This window comes from Artibeus jamaicensis, unplaced genomic scaffold (genome assembly GCF_021234435.1).
Source record: "Artibeus jamaicensis isolate MK-2021 breed Jamaican fruit bat unplaced genomic scaffold, CSHL_Jam_final contig_1127, whole genome shotgun sequence".
Lineage (NCBI taxonomy): Eukaryota > Metazoa > Chordata > Mammalia > Chiroptera > Phyllostomidae > Artibeus > Artibeus jamaicensis.
The window spans coordinates 231007-250211 of NW_026521219.1; the positions used below are offsets into that span (position 1 = coordinate 231007).

The 19205-nt window shown below is 42.6% G+C and overlaps 1 protein-coding gene across 1 annotated transcript in view; it reads left to right on the forward strand.

Annotated features, from left to right (window-relative positions):
- Positions 1-1833: 1833 nt before the first annotated feature.
- The window catches only part of LOC119040714 (heterogeneous nuclear ribonucleoprotein A1-like), a 110619-nt gene continuing 93247 nt past the window's right edge, over positions 1834-19205 (forward strand). The window contains 1 exon segment of the mRNA XM_053663947.1: positions 1834-2050. Within this exon segment, the coding sequence (XP_053519922.1) occupies positions 1834-2050 (217 nt within the window).

Here is a 19205-nt window from a genome sequence, read left to right on the forward strand (position 1 = left end):
TAACAAAAGACTCAAAAATAGCCATGGTTAAAGGTCTGGTGAAAGTTCATTATAATGTAATTGATGAGGCAAGTTGGTTAGTTCTGTGACATATAGCATTTTAAGACAATAACTGCAATCATGGCTGATTATACAGGTCATAAGAACATTGAAAACTTTTCCAAGAATTTTATACAATTTTTGAAATACTTAGTAGCATATACTCATACAAATATAAGCTAAAAAGACTAAGCATCACGTTTATTTGGCAATATTTCCTACATAATTAAACATATCAAATATGCCTAATTAGTTCAACAGCTCTCTTTTCATAAGGAGAACAAATCTTCTGAAATTATGTCCCTCAAACCCCCTTTTTTTCTTTTTTTTACATCCTCCTTTCCTTGCAAACTTTGCATACAAAATTGTTTCTCTTCACTCTTATGGTTTCTAGTAGTTTCATTTACATATATTGGTTGCTGGTCATATACGGTCCTCAAATAGTGTCGTTTAGTTATAATATCTGTGAGATGCCATAGAAACTTAACTCTTGTTTCTGTCAGTTAGCCTGTGGTAAAACTGGTTTCATTATACATTGTTTTGTTTAAAATTGTAGAACCTCTCAATGATATTAAGTGAGGACTTACTGTATTAGCATAATGTAGCAAACTAGTCAATTTTATGAATATACCATTTCGTAATTTATAGGTACATTTTTTTCATAGTGCAAGTTTTTAGTGTGACAATAGAAGAACATGTTTATTAGCAGACTCAAATATCTTTTGTCTATAACTTATGTTATTTTTCTTGTAGATAAATTAAGTATCAGAGAAAAAAATCACGTAAACAAAGAACCTAAGGGTTAAAACACATGGTTCTCTGCAGTTTTTTTTTTGTTTACTGCCATGCTTGACATACAGTAAGCACTTTATTTTTTATTGTATGCTTTATTCTTAGGCTGAATTTATAATTTTATAGTTGTAAACATCTAGTATCTTATGTAACTAGTAGGCTCAGGTAGAAGAATTTGTGTGCCTGCATTATATTTAGTGTTTACAACTCTGAAGACACGTCTATTTGTATGAAGCCAACAAACGTAAACTTTTATTTACTGAAGATTATCCCAGAGCATGTGAACTTGAAAAACACTGGGGTTAGTTTTTATATATTTGACAGTTTTATGAGTTTTTATAGCACTTATTTTTCTTAAGCCAATTAAATAGAGCTCTTTACAAATTAATTTTGGCAATATTATCTGGAGGTAGGAAAAAGATCACGTACATGGCAGGGCAAAAGCAGGTTTACATTTGTTCATATAAAAACAATGCAGCAATTAATAAATAATAATACAAGAATAAACTGTTTCGTGTACTCACAACTGCAGAGCTATTTGTGCCCCGCCCAGTGTATGTAAATGCATACATAGATGTAAACACACAGAGGAAGAGATTTTATAGTTTTCATGTTAATTCTTATCCATGACTTGCATATAGATACAGAAACTCAAAACATACTAATCTATGTATGAGTTGATTCTCATCTTTGTCTTATTAATTTTTTCCTTTTAATCTGATGTTCCCATAGGTAGCAATAGTGCATTTGTTTGGGAGAAGAGGTCTTTAAAAATCCTTTTAGATGTAGAAGTCCAAATCATCCAAGGTCTATCTATTTCAATGTGACTTCAAACCAATAAGCTTTCTTATGGCTTAAAACCAATAAGCCTTTTAATGGATTAACTGTGGTCACAAGAAGTGTCCCTGACTAGGGTGCAAAGGATGCAGCTGTCTCAAGTTCCAGAGCCACTCCCATAGACAGTCTTTGACAGCAAGGAAGACTTAGGCAATCCCCCTGAGAATGAGGAACTGTGGCAGCACACTAGCCACAGATGGCAAGCAACCCACACGTCTGTCCCGCCACACTCTCAGGGTCCCCACTCTGACCATTGGCTGCCTGCAGCCCCAGACCTGTCAGCCCAGGGGCCCTGGCAAGTGGAACGCCAGGTCCTGCTCTCACTGCACGGAGGAGACAAAGAGGAAAGCAACGGCTGCCCCTGGTGTGGACAGGATCCATGGTCAGTGGGCACCGAGACCGGATTCACAAGGTCCCAATCCAAAGAACTAGTTTTTTCAAAAATGTTTTCCCCCCTGCCAACCTGGACTTGGAAAGGAAGGGACAAGGGTACATTTTAACCTTCGGCTCTGGCCCACTACTGCAGAGATCCAGGAAAGCTTCTGCCAGCTTTTGTCAGTTCTCCCAGGTCCCAGCCACAGGCTCCGGAGAGAGTGGGAGTGGGCGTCCCAGCCCTTTATGATCACGTCCTTGTGCGGAAACCATAGGGGAGGCAAACCAGTGGTCTCTGGCTGGCCCCCTGAGAATCAAACAGACATAAAACTGATTAACAGGAGAAAACTGTACAAATTAATACAGGTTTTATGTGACATGGGAACCCTCATAAGGAAATGAAGACCCCAAAGAAGTGGCAAAGCCTATGCTTTTATACGAAAATGAACAGAGGAGCGTGTTGACAAATTGACTAAAATATATGAGAGGCTTTAGCTAAAGACAAGAATTATTTTAACAAAGTCTGTTTGTATGGGATTTTCTCAGCTTCAACTCCTCAATGGTGATAAGAATTTTCTTCCCTGGTATGAGGAGAACATCTTTCACTTGGGAGTTTTATCTCCCGCTTTTGGGAAGAAAAAGGAAGAAAGAAAAAACAGAGAACCCTTCTTAAACCTGATGTTTTTCAAGTGCCTTTAGCTTAACATAATATTTATGACAAAGAGCATATTTTGGGGTGGCACATTGTCACACTTCAGGCTTCTATGACAAAGTAGCAGACACTAAGTGGCTTAAACATTTATTTGTCATAGTTCTGGTGGCTTATAAGTCCCAGACCAAGGTGCCAGCAGCTTCAGTGTCTGGTGAGACCCTCTGCTGAGCCGCTGACTGCTTCCTTCCCACCTTGTCCTCACAAGGCGGAGCCGGTGGGGTGAGCACTCTGTGCAGCCCCGGTTGTAGGGGCACTAAGCCTGTGGTTAAGACTCCACTCTCATGACCTAATCGCCTTCCCTACACCTCACCTTCTAATATCGTTACACTGGGAGTAAGGGTTTTGTCGTATGGATTTTAGGGGGACACAAACATTTAGTCCATTGCACAGGGATAAAGGTTTGGGGCATCTTATTAAATAAGAAAGTATGCTGTGTGAGTCTCAGAAGTACATCTGGCCCCTGTAGGTAAACACGTGTTGTATGAGCACCCCACCTCCAAAATAAAAAGCACCAAAAACAGAACGCTATCAGTGTTTTAGGTGCCATTTCTTCTAGATGTGGCCGTCCGCTGACTTCAATTAGTTTTTTTAAATTTAATTAATTTATGGGCCTAAAGTCACACAAGTGCAGTGCACACAGTTACTCATTCCTGTTTCTTGTATGCCAGATTAAGTACGACTTGAGCTGGGCGTGCATTCAGTGGTCTAAGTAAAATTAACCTCTCAAATAAAGTGGACATGGGGTTTGTTCCCTTATTTCTCTGCCATTAGAACTTGATAGCTTCAGCCTAAGAATTTGCTCACACAGATTTAGTCAAAATAGGAGCTCATTAAGAAGTTTGGTTCTGAAGCAGGAATAGCATCAGGGCTGCAAAATTGAGCTCATTATTTTTAAGAAAAGCGCTTGGAATTCTATTCAAATAGAATGTAATTAAGCCAACAAAATCATCATTCCCAAACTATGGTCTAATTGCTTAGAGTCACACTTCAACTGCCAAACAAAGGCCCTCCAGTTCCAAAAACATAATCCCCAAGCAGCTAGGTGTCAAGGCTGTGACAGCTGAGGCACCGTCACTCGTCACTCGGCAGTGTCTGAAAGCACTTGGTTATTCAGAAACCGACAGTAATAAAGCACAGTGTTTGCCTAACGGGGAACACTGTCCCGCCATTAGGCGGGTTACTCCAAGGCTTCGATGGTACCTGAGACCCAGGCCAACTCAGTGAAGAGGGTGACGATGGTGGCACCTGGGGAATGAGCTGCCTCAGGAGGAGACCCGAGTCCATACCCTAAGAACCCACTCACTGGTTACCGTTCTGCACTTCTGCCTCCCTCCTCCAATGAACATGATGACAGTACTTGCCTCTTGTCGCTACTAAAACGAAGATGCTGTGTAAGAACTACCCTGAGCCATGTTCTGTTCCGCGCACTGAACGTATTTTAACGCAACAGCGCTGTGTAGTGGGTACAGAGTGAGAAAGCTTTCTAAAGTCATATAGCCAGTAAGTATAAGGACTGAATTTGAATCTAATTCTGTTTTTTATTCCAAGGCTAATATTCTTCCCACTCTAGCTGTTTCCCACAGATGTAAAAGAGTTGAGTGGATAATTGGTCTGTAAATGGAGTTACTTCAGCATTTAAAGTCCTTGTCATCAGATGGGTCGGTACATGCAGACCCTGAGAACAATAACACAGTGAGTGTTCGGTCAGCACTGGCTGCTGCTACTGTGATGCGGTGAAATGATGATGCAAGGTGCACTTTTGGCCTCGAAATACGCAGGGAATCATGACAATTAGAATCGGACTGATTGCACACATTTTTAAAAATGAGTAATCAAGTGGTAATTGTTATGCAGAAGCACAAACCGGTGATAGAAAGAGGCCTGGGTCTGAGGTCAGAAGATCAGGGTCCGTTCAGGCCATTCCCATTTTGTTATTCGGAACAGTAAGAACTGCGGGGGTGGGGGAAGGTTCACGCACACTTCGCCCGTGTGTGAAATTCTATTTGTAATGGGCACGACACTATAAAAATGCTGGTCAGTAAAGAAGGTAATCTCTTATGGGGCCCGAGGATCTATTGATATTCTGTGTTTCCTCTTTGTTGCTGCCAGCATCAGACCCGTGGTGACTGGGGAGAGAAAGGGGAGTTTAACCGATGTGATAGGGAATACAAACTGCAGGTTCAGAGCAATAGTTCTCTACCCCAGACCCGCTTTTAACAAGGGCACTTTACTATAAGCAGAAAACAGACTCCAATGAATTAAAACTTTTCGTTTAGTGTGTTGTTTGTTAACATACGTGAAGATCTTCAAACAGTGCTCACACTTGTTAAGTGCAGTGTGTGTTAACTAGTATTACTGCTATTTTTAGAGAAACTGACTAGGAGAGAAGCTATGCACTGAACCCTTCAGATTCATCTATGAAGCCTAATCTCATTGTGATGATGAGGTAATAGGGGTGGAGCCCCCACGCTGGTGACTTAACCAAGGGACCAGGAGCACAGAACTCTTTCAGCATGTGAAGATACAAGAAGAAGCCAGCCGTCTGCAATGCTGGCACCCTGATCTTGGACTTCCAGCCTCCAGGACTGTGAGAAATAAATTTCTACGGTTGATAAGCCACCTAGTTTACGGTGTTTTTGTTAATGGGACCCAAATAGACTAAGGCAAGGGGCAAACAAATAACACAATACCAGCCTCCTTCAGGGGTTGCTCTGAAGGTCATGGTTGTTCGTGTATATACACTTTATAAATGATAATGGGGTAATAAAGTAGCTTGCATTTCTGACATGAGTAGTAAACAATATGCCTTCTTTAAAGTTTTGAACAGTTAGGGGCAGATTCTTTTTCAAAAACTTCAATGAATAAAATTTGTCCATAACTGTTCAAAACTTTAAAGAAGGTATAGTTTTTATTACTCTTGTCAGAAATGTAAAATGTTATATATACATACGTACCTGTTTTTTCATACATATCTATTAAAGTCAGTCAAGAGCATATGTTCATGGGGCAAAGTCTGGAACACTCTAAGCATGGAGCTTCCAACTGTCCCCTCCTCATTGGGGTCCTGGACAGTGTTATTTTCCTGGCAGTGATCTGTGACAATACACTTGGAGTACTGCCAACCAGGGAAGCTCACCCAAGCCTTTGTGTCCAGAGTCTTTATAGGGGCTCAGTCATGCCAACCTGACCGGTCACCACAAGGCTGACCTCGACCTCTAGCCCCATGGGAGGCTGAGCTGAACTACCTGACAGTAAGCCCCCACCCTACATCACATTGTCAGTGTGGCTCAAAGCCCCCAGGTAAACAGAGATACTTCCATCAAGCAGCACTTTCCGAGGGTCTAGAGATGAACTCCCAGGGAGTCCCAGAGATGTCTGGCGAAGGCCAGACATCATGGACAAGGTTAAATCCTTCACTGCACAGTTACCAAGACCAAATCTGGGTCATGGTAAGCCACCAAAAGCAGTAATGTTTGGGGTGGCAAGTCACATAGTTAGCATGCCACCCCATCCCATCCCACCCCACCCCATCTCATCCCATCCCATCCATCCCAATCCCATCCCATCCCATCCCAGCCCATCCCATCCCAATCCCACCCCACCCCACCCCATCACACCCCACCCCACCCCATCACACCCCATCCCATCCCAATCCCACCCCATCCCAATCCCACCCCATCCCATCCCAATCCCACCCCACCCCATCACACCCCATCCCATCCCACCCCACCCCACCCCATCACCCACCCCATCACACCCCATCCCAATCCCACCCCATCCCATCCCAATCCCACCCCACCCCACCCCACCCCACCCCATCCCATCCCACCCCATCCCAATCCCACCCCATCCCATCCCACTCCACCCCACCCCACCCCATCCCATCCCACCCCATCCCATCCCAATCCCACCCCACCCTATCACACCCCACCCCACCCCATCATACCCCATCCCACCCCATCCCAATCCCACCCCACCCCACCCCACCCCACCCCCCCACCCCATCCCATCCATCCCAATCCCATCCCATCCTATCCCACCCCATCCCACCCCATCCCATCCCAATCCCAGTTTCCCTAAGATGTCAAACCTGTCCCTATTTAGACTGTGAACTTAACTGTCAACATAGAGTAATTGCACTTTAGGTAACTTTTCAAAGGGCGTAATTTTAAACATTCAATGAGTCAAAAGTTGTGACAAGAGGAAGGCCAGCCAAGTGGATAGGTTGCCTGTGGAGGCATCACCCAGGCAAGGGTCTCATACAGACATGCTTCTATCACAGTCCCATAGTGCTACATTACAAAACAGAAGGAACGGCATAATGTCTCTGTCTTGTAGGGAGGAAATGTGTTATTAATGTTCAGGATCTGTGCAATAGACACTGCCAGCTACTTAGAACAAATAAACACTCTTATGTGCTATATAAAACAGAAAGTGAACTCAATATCTTGTCACTGGAAGTGCTGTTACCACAGCCTGCTCATTTGGGAAGATGCATCACAGACTGAGTTCTGACTAATTAGAACACCAGGGAATTCAACCAATCAGAACTGCACAATGCCCTTGTTACCCGCCCCCTGTCAGCACACACATGCCAGCTCTCAGGATTCAGTAACTAGAGGGTAGTGGTAATCGATTCAGCACAACACAGTATGGGTCAGCACAAAGCGCAAAGCAATATGGGTCAACTAAAAAGGTGAATTGCTTGAGCTAATGATAAATTTTTAAAAAGTAAGATTATATACATCCCCAAATGCGTATATTTGGGAGAGAATGTGATAAGAGTTTATATATTAATACTAATACATTAGTAGGGTTTACAAAAAGACAAAAAAAGACAAGTTTGGAAGACTATAAATTTCTCATGTTAGACTCAAAGCCTCATTAACTCAAAACTCTTTTTTAAGTTAAGGACATAATTAGGGTAAAATTTTTAAGTAGCAATAAAGAGGAGAAGTTCTCTTTGTTCCGCTTTTATCCCACCTCCCCCAATCCCCAGTATCTCCACTCCTCTGTACAAAGCACTGTTAATAGTGCCTTGAGTTGTATCTGATTGTATGCTTTCTGCACGTCACAGCCTATGTTTGCATCAGGTCAGGCCATCAGAGAGCTGTGAATGTGAACTGCATTTCTGCTCCCTTCCTGTATTTGCTTTTGCCAGACTGCCCTTTGCTCTGATGCAATCAGCCTACCCAGAGAGTTATAAGGTGAGACCCAGGAAACCATGACCATGTTTGCTGTGCAAATGTGGTTGAGAACTTGCTCATTATTTCACAGTGTTCTCCCAATGAAGACTTACAAGACAACTTTGCCTCTTAATCTTAGAACTGGGGAGGGTGGAGCTTCTCCAGATTTGTTTTCATCCAAGGGGCTGTTGCAGTTGCAATGGTCACATAATAAATTGCCCTAAACTTAATGTTGTGAAATGATCATTTATTATGCTCATGAATTTTGTGGGCCAGGAATTTTAACAGGGCACAGTGGGATGTCTGGTCTGCTCCACTGCCTGTGGTCTCACATGGAAGACTCACATGGAAGGCTGGGGGATAGAATCTTCTGTAGGTTCACTCCTCATATGTCTTATGCTGCCTTTGGCCAAGACCTTAGCCAGTGCTGTTGGCTAGAACCCTTATATATGGCTACTCTATGCAGCCTGGGAGGCCTCACACATGGTGGCTGGATTCCAAGTGTGAGTATCCCTAGAGAGAGAGAGAGAGACTGACTGACATCTTTTATAGCCTAAAGTTGGACACCACATAGCATTACTTCTGTTGCTTTTCACTTGCTGAGGCAAATACAAAGTCATACCCCATATTCAAAGGGAAGGGAAATAGAGTATCCCCATAGCAAGCATGTAGAGAAACACGAGGGACTGGAAATAATGCCATGTTCATTTTAGGAAAATATAACTGGTCACAGGACCCTCTGACATATGGTCCACAATGTATAGTAATTACTTAGAAATCCTAGAGGCAAGTTTGTGGCCACCACAGACGAGGGTTCAGGACGTCACCGCAGGCATTGTGTGCACTCACCTTGCCTTGGCTCCTCCGTATTGCTTTCCTCTCCTTGTTTTTCCACTGCTTCATCTCCTCATCAATTTTTACCTTGCAATAGTTTACGTATCTTTTGAAATTACTGCAAATAATTTTGGGGGGGGATACAAATACAAGTTAACTATAGTGCATCTCCAGGAAAAAATATTTCTAAGTTCTAAATTAATTTCAACAGGAAGAACGAGAACATGACATTCAGGAATTATATCCCAACAGATATGGTCAGATATCCAAATTTTAACCTTAACTTATGCTTACTTAGAATGGAAACTTAGCAGAGTAATTCATCTTTTCAAGTCAATTTTTTGATCCCTATACTGGAATGGTTTTGGTTCATCAAACTGGAAAAGTATGTTGAATAAGGTGAACACATTTCATAATTGTTCTGCAGTTCGGAAATGCAAATCTCAAATATTTGTGCAATACTTATTTTACCTACTTAAAATATTTTATATTGCATCACTTAAAAATAATGTACTTTTCCTGAAAAGGTAGGTTAAGAATTAATTAAGATTTTTTGCATAATTTTTTACAAAGAAGATTATACTATTTAATTTGTCAATGAAGCAATTATGTAGTTTTCTTATCTTTTCCACTAAAGATGAGATAGTGTATCATTCTCCCATGGCATAATTAACATTTTATTTGACACATCTATATTAGGGATTCCTTATCTATGAAAAGCAATGAGTTTTATTAAATATGTCATCTCCCACATCAGATTTATTATAATGAAATTTCATTTCCTTCATTTTCTTACTCCACTCACTACTTCTGGACTGCAAAAACAATCTATTCTCCCGTATGTAAATTGGTTATTTCATGAAAAGGTAGTCATTATAACTATTAAGTACAAAATTTACCATAACACATTTTGTAATTGCCAGTTTAGGCATACCTAGATTAGGAAGCTGTGATGTAGAAGGAATGATTAATTTAACAACTTTGTGATTGTTCCTCATGGACATTTGCCAGAGTAACCAGAAATTCACCCCAACAGAATGCTGCAAAATAGACAATTTATTTGGGGACAACTATCATAGTATAAACAATAAAAAAATAGACAAGTTATTGTTCTTAAAAACCATGAAAATTTATATGTGAAACACTGAGTCTTTCATGGCCTTACCATAAGAATTAGAATTAATTACTTAAGGCCTTACTGATCTTTTGGGGTGAGTTTTAAGACAATGGAGTAAGTCTTTTACAAACACAGTTAGGACAGCAATCACGTGACTATCTAATCACCACCATAACATAGCAAGTCACTGTTCCCTTCACACACCTTTCAATCTCCTGCCTTGCTGAGTTCGATTCTTCTGCCTTGCAGTGTCCTCCTCCACCTCCACCTTGTACCTTCTTGTTGGGTCCTACCTAAGGTTCAATGCCTAGATCACACATCAACAATTTCGGGGGGTGGGGTTCTGCTTCCTCCAAGGGAGACTTTCTCCTTCACTCCACATGCTGGTGCTAGCGTTCATGAGCATAGTCTCGCCTTGGCATTTTATTTGTGATTGGCATTTCCCCGCAGCCTCCTTCTTTTCAGTGAGTTCCTGGGGGAAGTGCCAGGTCCCACGCACTTTCGTCTCCCCCACAGCACTGGGCCACGGCTGTGCACGTAGAAGGTGGGCAAATATGTTCACAGGATTAGGAACTGAGGTTTGCGTCCCCATGAAGTTGACATAAGAATACGTAACTCCAGACTATTATGAGATAATAACTACTGCGATCTGTGGGCCACTCTGTCGTGCTGGATCTGTGTGTGTCTGTAACAGATGGCACTCGGGTTGTGTTTTTAGCCTCTTAACACTCCTATTTGTTTGCTCCCTTTGAATGCTCTGATGGCCCACTTGATGGCCTTAGAGAACGGATAAGCCCACTGTCTAAGCAGTGTCCTTCCTCTTCAGTGACCCCACCCTCTCCTCCCAGCTCTGGCTTGTCTGACTATACGTTTTGCCTCCCACCCCACCCCTTTGCTCTGCAACTTCTAGTTTCACAACATTTCAGACTGTCTGCCAGGATCAAACCTGGCACTTTCCTGGGAAGTCCCTTCTGGGGCAGCCACAGCAGGGCCTGCCTTGCCCAGGCCCCCGGAGCCCCTGACCATTCTTACCGAGGGGAGGAAACCTCAATATTTATGATATTCTATGTAGTATGAATAAAATTGATTAATTTGGGAAAAATGATATTAATATTTTAATACCTATGTTATTGTAAGTAAGAATTAATGAAGCTGATTTCCATGCCTGGACCTTATTATTTTTATTTACTTTTCACTAGATAAGTGTCTGCTAGTTAGGGTTTTACTCTTAAGCTCTTTTTAAACTGTTTTAAAAACAGACAAAATACGATCTACGAGGAGTGTTTTTCAGTGACAGTCAGGGCGAATAGTGCCCAGTGGGCAAAATAATGCGTTCCTGCGTCTTCCCTTTGCACTCGGATTCGCTGAGACTGGTGTCTTTGTGGATTGGAACCAACTGGCTTCTGGACACAAGTCCCTTTCTGCACATCTCCCCCCACACCCGCAATACGTTCCTGGCATTTTATGATCTATAAAGATTGTTGGAAAGTTGTTGCTTGGCCTGTAGTTTTCCTGTTGCAGTCTCAGGGTCTCAGAGACTGGCTGTCAGCTGATGCTAACAGGCGTCCACTCCCTGGCGAACAAGCACCCTGCTTGGTTTCTGTGAACTGAATTGCAGAGCGAATGCATGGATGCTAAAGGCTTAAGGACCAAATTATAGTTTATACCAGCAAATGTGAAGGGTTTTATAGCCCACATTTTTGTACTTATCGACTACTGGTCCCAGCTTAACTCTCCTACTTTTATTATATTTATGTTTCAGTTGTTTTTAAACCTACTTTGAATTGTTTTATTTGGTTATCATACTTGAATTTTGTAAGCAATCAAATTTTTTTCTGGTACAAGGTAGGTAAAATATAAACAAATTTCAGAAAGCAAAAACATCTACATTTTGATATTTGAGACCCATAGGAAAATATTTTCAAGAGGGAGTAAACATGATAAAACCTTAATCCTAATTTGGAAAGGAGATAATTCCGGGCAAGGGAACCGCATGGTTAAGTTAGAGTTAATCAGAAGATGGTTGCGGTTTCAACTGTTGTTAAGAATCTTCCTGAAGTTATCTTGCTTTACTCTAGTGAGTGGAATGCACTGAACATAATTGATTTTTATTAGATAACTAAAGCTTTCACAATGGCCCAGGGATATCTCCGTGAACATCAATTTAGATTGCAACATAATTGGAGACATATAAGGTTTAAGAGATGAGGCTGGATTTGTCCTGACCCCAGGACAGATTGTAAATTGATTAAAAAAATAAATCTCTTCTCTCTGTTTTGTTGTCAGTCATTCATTTCTTTTTCCTAATACTGACTGATAACAAAATAAACCCCCCTAACCACTCCCTCACAGAGAAACACAAATGTTAAGTGGGGGTCACAAGAGGTCGTACATGAGTTAAATATAAAGCGCTACGAATTTTGTAAATGGCGAATTGGAAAGGACTTTAGAAGTCTAAACGCTTCATCTTAAACACAGAAAGTGAGACCCAGGAAAAAAAATTAAGAACACGAGGGGCAAGCGGCAGGAATTTCCCAAATTTGCTAACTTGAAGAATGGGGACACGGCTTCCCCATCTTCTCACTGTTTCAGTGGGTCTACCCTCCACTGAAGAGAATCTATTTAAGAGGAGATCCGGCCTCTTCAGTGCACAGTATCCACTGCTCTCCATGCGACCCTTGTGCTGCCCTCGGATCCACTGCTTCCGCGCATGCTCGAGGCGCCCCCTCGTGTTTCCATCACGCCGCTCTGCCACGCCTCTGCTCTGGTGGAACGCAGGCACTGTCCTGACCATCTGTTAGCACATTTTCTCACACAGACTTAATGGATTAGGACTACATGGATTTTCTGCTAAATTACTTCTTTAAATTCACCCCAGTCCTTTGTTCTGGCTGCCCTTTCTCACAGATGCTTCTTCTATATCACATTTCTTTTCTCTGACACGGAAATCAGCAGACACAGAAGGTATGGGCAAAGGTACAGCGTCGCAACAATGACGCTCACATAAAAGGCAAGTTGATGGATGCAGCAGCGTGTGTTTTTCTGATTAAATCAAAGGCAGACTCCAGGCTGCCCAGCCATCCAACCTGATTCACTTCTCCAAATCTTGATATGGTTCTAAGTAATTGACAATGACAGGAAATCAGATGCAAAATTGGGTATATTGCTGGCAAATGGTTAACAAAACAAGTGGCCAAGTGTCTTTCAGAGTTTCCATATTTCTAGAAATAATTGTTTCTGTGACCAAAATTATTTTCACAGACAATAAAATAGTTTTCAGTATCCAGAGGATGTAAAAACATGAAGTTGTTAGTAAGAGACGTTAGCCAACCTTTACCACGTGTAAAGATGAAAGGTCAGTTTTCTATTGTTTCGTTCAGTGAGAGCTTCTAAAGTCATCACCCCAGGCTCACTGATTACCCTGGAATTGTATTAAGTCTCTGTTTTTCGATAATAATAATGATGCTAAAATTAATAAAAAATAATCATAATAGTTGATTAGGTGCCCATAAATATAATCTAGTTTTATTTAGGTCTTAAGCTAGTTTTATTAGGTGCCCATAAATATAATCTATGATCTTCTGTATTTGTTAAAGTTTCCAGTCCTCGCCAGTGTACTCAGTAGGGACTGTCATCTCCATTTGTGTAAGAATAAACTGAGGCCGGGCAGTCGAGTGCCGAGTGCCTCGCACAGAGTGAGGCGGGTTGGAGCTCAGGGCGGCCGCACCCTGCACTCCACGCTGCTTCCCCGCTGCTGCGACCCCGCTTTGTTCTTGTCGAACCTCCATGGATTTGTGAGGAGACAGTACAGTACACAACATTTTGGGGGTTTCATTTCCACTATTATTTCCATATAGTCAAGTCATTAACCTGGCGATACAAGGGCAGTCAATTCTGCTTAGGACAGAGGCAGGAAAAAGAGTATGGGGGGGTAGACTCAAATGACCTGGCCATGTCATTCGTCAGCTATGAAACTGCAGCCAGAAAACACAATTACACTCATTCTTCACAATCTTTGGAAAATAAATGTGTTAGCAAAGGGTTTTGTGAGGATTACATGAGGTAATATTAATCAAGGAGTTTTTGCAAATTTTAAAGCTCTGTGTAAACATGGGTTGTTAGTGTTACCTGAAGACTGGTTAGTGAGTCTGTTTGTCAGAGGAAATCATAAGACCGATCGTGTCCTTGGGGAGGCCAGGAGGTGTTTCCAGCTGAGACCAAACGAAAGGGCTAAACACCCACTGCACTTTCTTGTTCTCGCTGCTAAGACACGGGCGCACCATTGTTCTAACATCTGTATGATTTCATCAGTGTCACCTGTGAGGTTCACTGAAGGAAAGGGCATCACACAACGGAGTCCTGCCCGTGGCCGCCCAGATCGACAGGGAGGGCCTGTGCCCAAGCAGAGACACTGTGAGACAGGCGCTGTGGAGGGAGGAGCCAACTGGGCTGTGTGGTTGGGGGCGGGCATTGGGAAATCGAGGGTTGACTGACACCACGATGTTGCTTCCTGACAGAAGGCTGGGGGACAGACAGCCTGACACTCACAGAGGCAGAGTTGTGTTCCTGCAGCCAAGGCCCCTGGAGGAACCGGAAATCAGAGGGGAGATCTGAGAGTACCAGGATGAGCCAACCAAAAGTAAGAGTTTCAGGTCTCTGAGATGGACAACACCTTGGTCAAACAGTGGCTGTTCGTTTTTTAATGGAAATATATTCACAATCTCATTTGTTTTAATCACTTTCAAAGACACTATTGTGGGGAATGAAGAACTCAAAAAATTAGCCAATATAATCAAAGTCTTTATGGAATTGTTAATTTGTAGGTACCCAGAGGTAGGTGAAACATAAAACAGAACAGGAGAATAAGCTTATTTCAGCCAGAGACAAAGCCAGACCTTCACGTTGCTGCCCCTGACCAGGGCCTTTGGCCACCAGCCAGCTGCTCCAGACTGACTGCACTGACAGCCCCTTGCTGTCCCAAGCACAGTTTAGTGGCAGCAGCTGATAGATAAATCAGGAGAGCAGGGAAACCAGAAGCCAAAAAGCCCACAACAAACGCAGCATACAATTTCACACACACACACACACACACACACACACACACACACACGCACGCACGCACACACGCACACCCTTCCTTCCATTCATTTCTCAGGCTCCAGAGAGAAAGGCTGTGTCAGAAGCAGGAAGCTGGTCTCTGGCTCAGAGCTCTTTCTGGGCCATCTATTGCCTGCCATCCCCCCTCCCTCCCCAGGCTGCTCAGTTCTCTTCTCAGGTGCATCGTTAATGTCCTTTTGCTTCTTCATTCCTCTTTTCCCTCCTAAAGTGAAAACATTCTAGCAAATTTGCATATTTGGCTGTCACTGGAGGTCTTAGACAGGCTTTAGTGACAGTTGGAACCATTTTCTTTTCGCACTGTCTCATAAATGGCGGGGGCTGGGGTGTGGAGCGAGAAGGGAATTTCACTACTGCTGCCCCCACCCACACCCCAGGGAATAAATGAATCCACGGCCCTGTTGCTGTTTCCATCCGTCAGGGAGACACACCAACTGACACATGCTGATTATTGATAATTCTTCCCAAAGTGAGTTAACCAAACAATTCTAAATCAGTGAAAAAAGGGTGGTCACTTGCAAATGAGGTCAACCTCATTTTGTCATGTGGACAGGAAGCTGATGACTGCCTCCAAGCCAAATCTGCTTGATTTATGTTAGCGCCGGGAGAGGTTCTCAGCACCACAGAGAAAGGACACACCAGAACAACAAAATTAGCCCTTTTTACAAAAGGACGCAGATAACTCCCCAAATGAGCCACATTAGCTAACCTTCCCCTCTCTGCAGCAGAACTGGAGTAGCAATAACCAGTGGGGAAGTTCTTTCATAGTCAAAGAAATGACAAGATTTCCTTGATAACGGATATTTCCATGAATCTGACCTTCAGTTCTAAGGAAAAGGTGATTAGTGAAGTACAGGGGCTCACCTTCAGTTAATTCCCATTAATATTCTATGGGGCGTTAAGACACTGGAACCATTAATGAGCCTGAGACCTGACAACACGTTGACTTTACTGAGTGGTGTCTCAGGAGATCACGAAACATTCTCTTCTGTATTCAGCATCCTAAATTATACTCTTTAGGGAGCATATTAATTGTTATGCACTGAGTAAACAGTGACTTTATTTTATAAACAGAAGTGCCGGGAGGTACTTGTCCTGAAAATGTGTATGCCCAGGCTGCCAGGTGCAATAAATAAATGGGCATGTCGTATAATTGTATTCATTTGGATGGACCTTTTGTTCAAGTGTCTGCCAAGACACAGGCACAGACCAGAATGTTTAAAGGATTAATTTTCATAAATTCGAAGCATTCCACAGCATTTCACCTATGGTTTTCACTTCTCTTTTGTTACAAACACGGCTCTGCAGCACCATCTAGTGGACAGGAAGAGGGGGTAGTGCACAGACAACGGGCAGTAAATTCTGAAAGCCAAGTTTTGGGTGTGGCCCCACCCTCTTGATCATTGAGTACCTCGCCCATCCTCTGCGCAGAATGAAACACGGGTAGGATGGCAGGAACTGCTGCTGCAGTTTGGCTGTAGGGAAAGGCGGGGGGGATCCCACCACCCGGAGCAATGCATTGATCTGTGCATTTTCATCAGTGTAGAAATCAGTTATTAATCAGCAAAGAACTATTGACTGCCTGGCACAGTCTCAACCAGAAAGCAGTGCCTCACCTGTTACCATTAACAACAGTGTGTTGGGAAGTTACCCATCAGCCGCCGTGGCCTGGCTTCAGTAATCAGGTCATTAAAAGATGGGAGATCCTAGAGTCTCCAGAGTGATGGCTGGAGGAGACTAAAGAATTTCAAACAAAACACAAAACTGATTTGCATTTCATAGTTCAAAATGGAGACAGTAATATCTCTTTATATAAAAAGAATGTGGCCCTGGCTGGTGTAGCTCAGTGGATTGAGCACAGGCCTGTGAGCCAAAGGATCGCAGTTGGATTCCCAGTCAGGGCACATGCCTGGGTTGCAGGCCAGTTCTCAGCAGGGGACACACGAGAGGCAACCATACACTGATGTTTCTCTCCCTCTCTCCTTCCCTTCCCCTCTAAAGATAAATAAATAAAATCTTTAAAAAGTATGTGAAAACTGTTATGCATAGCATGTGGGTTCTTGTCTTTAACCAAAAATGGAATTGTAAGAACCAAGAAAAAAATCAATATTCAAATACTCAACAAATATTTATAAAGTGCCTACATAGTACCAGGTATTCCTCTAAGGGAAATAGACATTAAAATCCCTGCCCTCTATATTAGTATTTAATATTGTGTCAGGGGACATAGATACACACCGTGTGCTGCCACCGCTGACACCAAAATTTCTTTCATTTTGTACAAATACACTTCAGAGTTTAAATATAAAATACCATTATGGTATGAGATATGTTTCTCAAAAAAGAAACAATAACCAAACACATTCAGTTAGCGGTTATGTTTTCCTATGTCATTCCTTAATGAGGTTATCGTTACCGAGAGCATTAAATGTTTGGGCCTTCAACAAGGTTTTCTTGTGGCAATTATCCTTTAAAACCAGCTGGAAGCAATTGCAGATGAATGACTACAAACTCACCGAGCCCTTGGAGAAAGGCCTGGCTCCTAAAAGCTTGTTCCACGGGGTCTATTGTCAGCGAAAGGAATTGGCATTGGACGCTGCCTGACTGGCTTGTTAAATGGGATTTCACATTCTGGTCTTGGGCAACAGCAGTTGCCCAAACAACCAACCAACCAACCAACCCTGGAAAGGTTTGACATGTATGGAGAGTCTAGCAATTTAGGGAGGTCAGAGAAGTGGCAGGAGGAACAATTATAGTGGTCTTTTTAAAACATGTTTTGGATATTACTGTAAAAAGCCAGATGAGAATAATTTATTTTTTATCTGATTAGAAGTGGTTGGTAGACTTCTATGTTTTTGATGCTGAGGAAATAAGGATGAGTGTGACAATTTCCCCACATGTTAGGTACTCCTTGTCAACCAGTGGGGACAAAGAACCATTGGTAATTACAGCAGCATAGTGGGAGGAGAGCCCCGGGTGCAGACAGGAGTTTGGGAGCATCAGTTCTCAAACGTGAATATGCACCAGCATCGCTGGAGGGCTGGTTGAACTGAAGGTTGTTGCTCATCACAGCCCGAGGTTCTGGTTCAGCAGGTCTGCAGAAGATTGAGAATTTGCATTTCTAACAAGTTTCTGGGTGATGCTGACGCTGTTTGTCTGGGGATCACTATTTTAGAGGTGGAGAATTAGGAGAGGCTTCACTGGGGAGGTGACATCTCTGCTGGAACTTTTAACAGATGTTAGGAGTTTGGCAGATGGAGAGGGGTTTGTGCATTCTGAGCAGGGAATAGTATAAGCATGGGGGGTGGTGGTGAGCCTTTGGAGGGGTCACTAGAGCACTGGGCATGTGGGGCAGGCTGGAACAGCTCTGAAGGGTCCCGGGTGCTGGGTTCAGAGACTGGACATTGTCCTGTGGGCAGTGGGAACCATCAGAGGTTTTCTGGGAGAGTGATGTGATCAGATTTGTTTCCTGAAGGGAGACTGTCTGTACCATTCGAAGAATGGACAACCAGAGTCAGGAAAAGCAATTAGGAAGCTGTTTCAGTGGTTCAGGTGATAAACGTTAAGGGTGTACAGTGAGGCCATGGGGTAGGGAAGGGAGGTGGGAGCATATGAGAGAGACTGAGGAGGCAGAATCCATTGTAATAGGGGCCAATATTTACTACAACAAGTAAAGGAGAAGAAGGCACTGAAAGTACGCCTGTGTTGTAATTCTAGGAGGCCTGAGGAGAAAGTCTTGGTGTTAAGCTGAGATACTATAAGATAAATAACAATTTTTGAAGAAAAATGATTGATTCAATTTTGGAGAGATTAAATTTGAAGCATTGCCAAAAAGAATGAGACTAGAGGACTGCATTAAACTGTATGGAACTAATAGAACTAATAGCAATGAAGGGGTTAAAGTTTATATTCATCCTTTAAATATTAAGTCAGGAAAAGATGGGCTTCCAATTTCCTTTTCCTTATTATTTCAACATATCCAATTGATACCAGGAGTTCCCATAATTAGGGCTACTTAAAAAAATTATTCAATCTACTAGTCACACACACTACTTACAATATGAATGTGGAGATAAAACTATGATACTTGAATTGATATTCAAGTATACATGAATATCTAACTACACATGAAATGAATGGTTTAGAAAGGTGAGATCTCCAGTTGAAATATTCAGAAGTATTAAAGTCTTTTCCCCCTTCT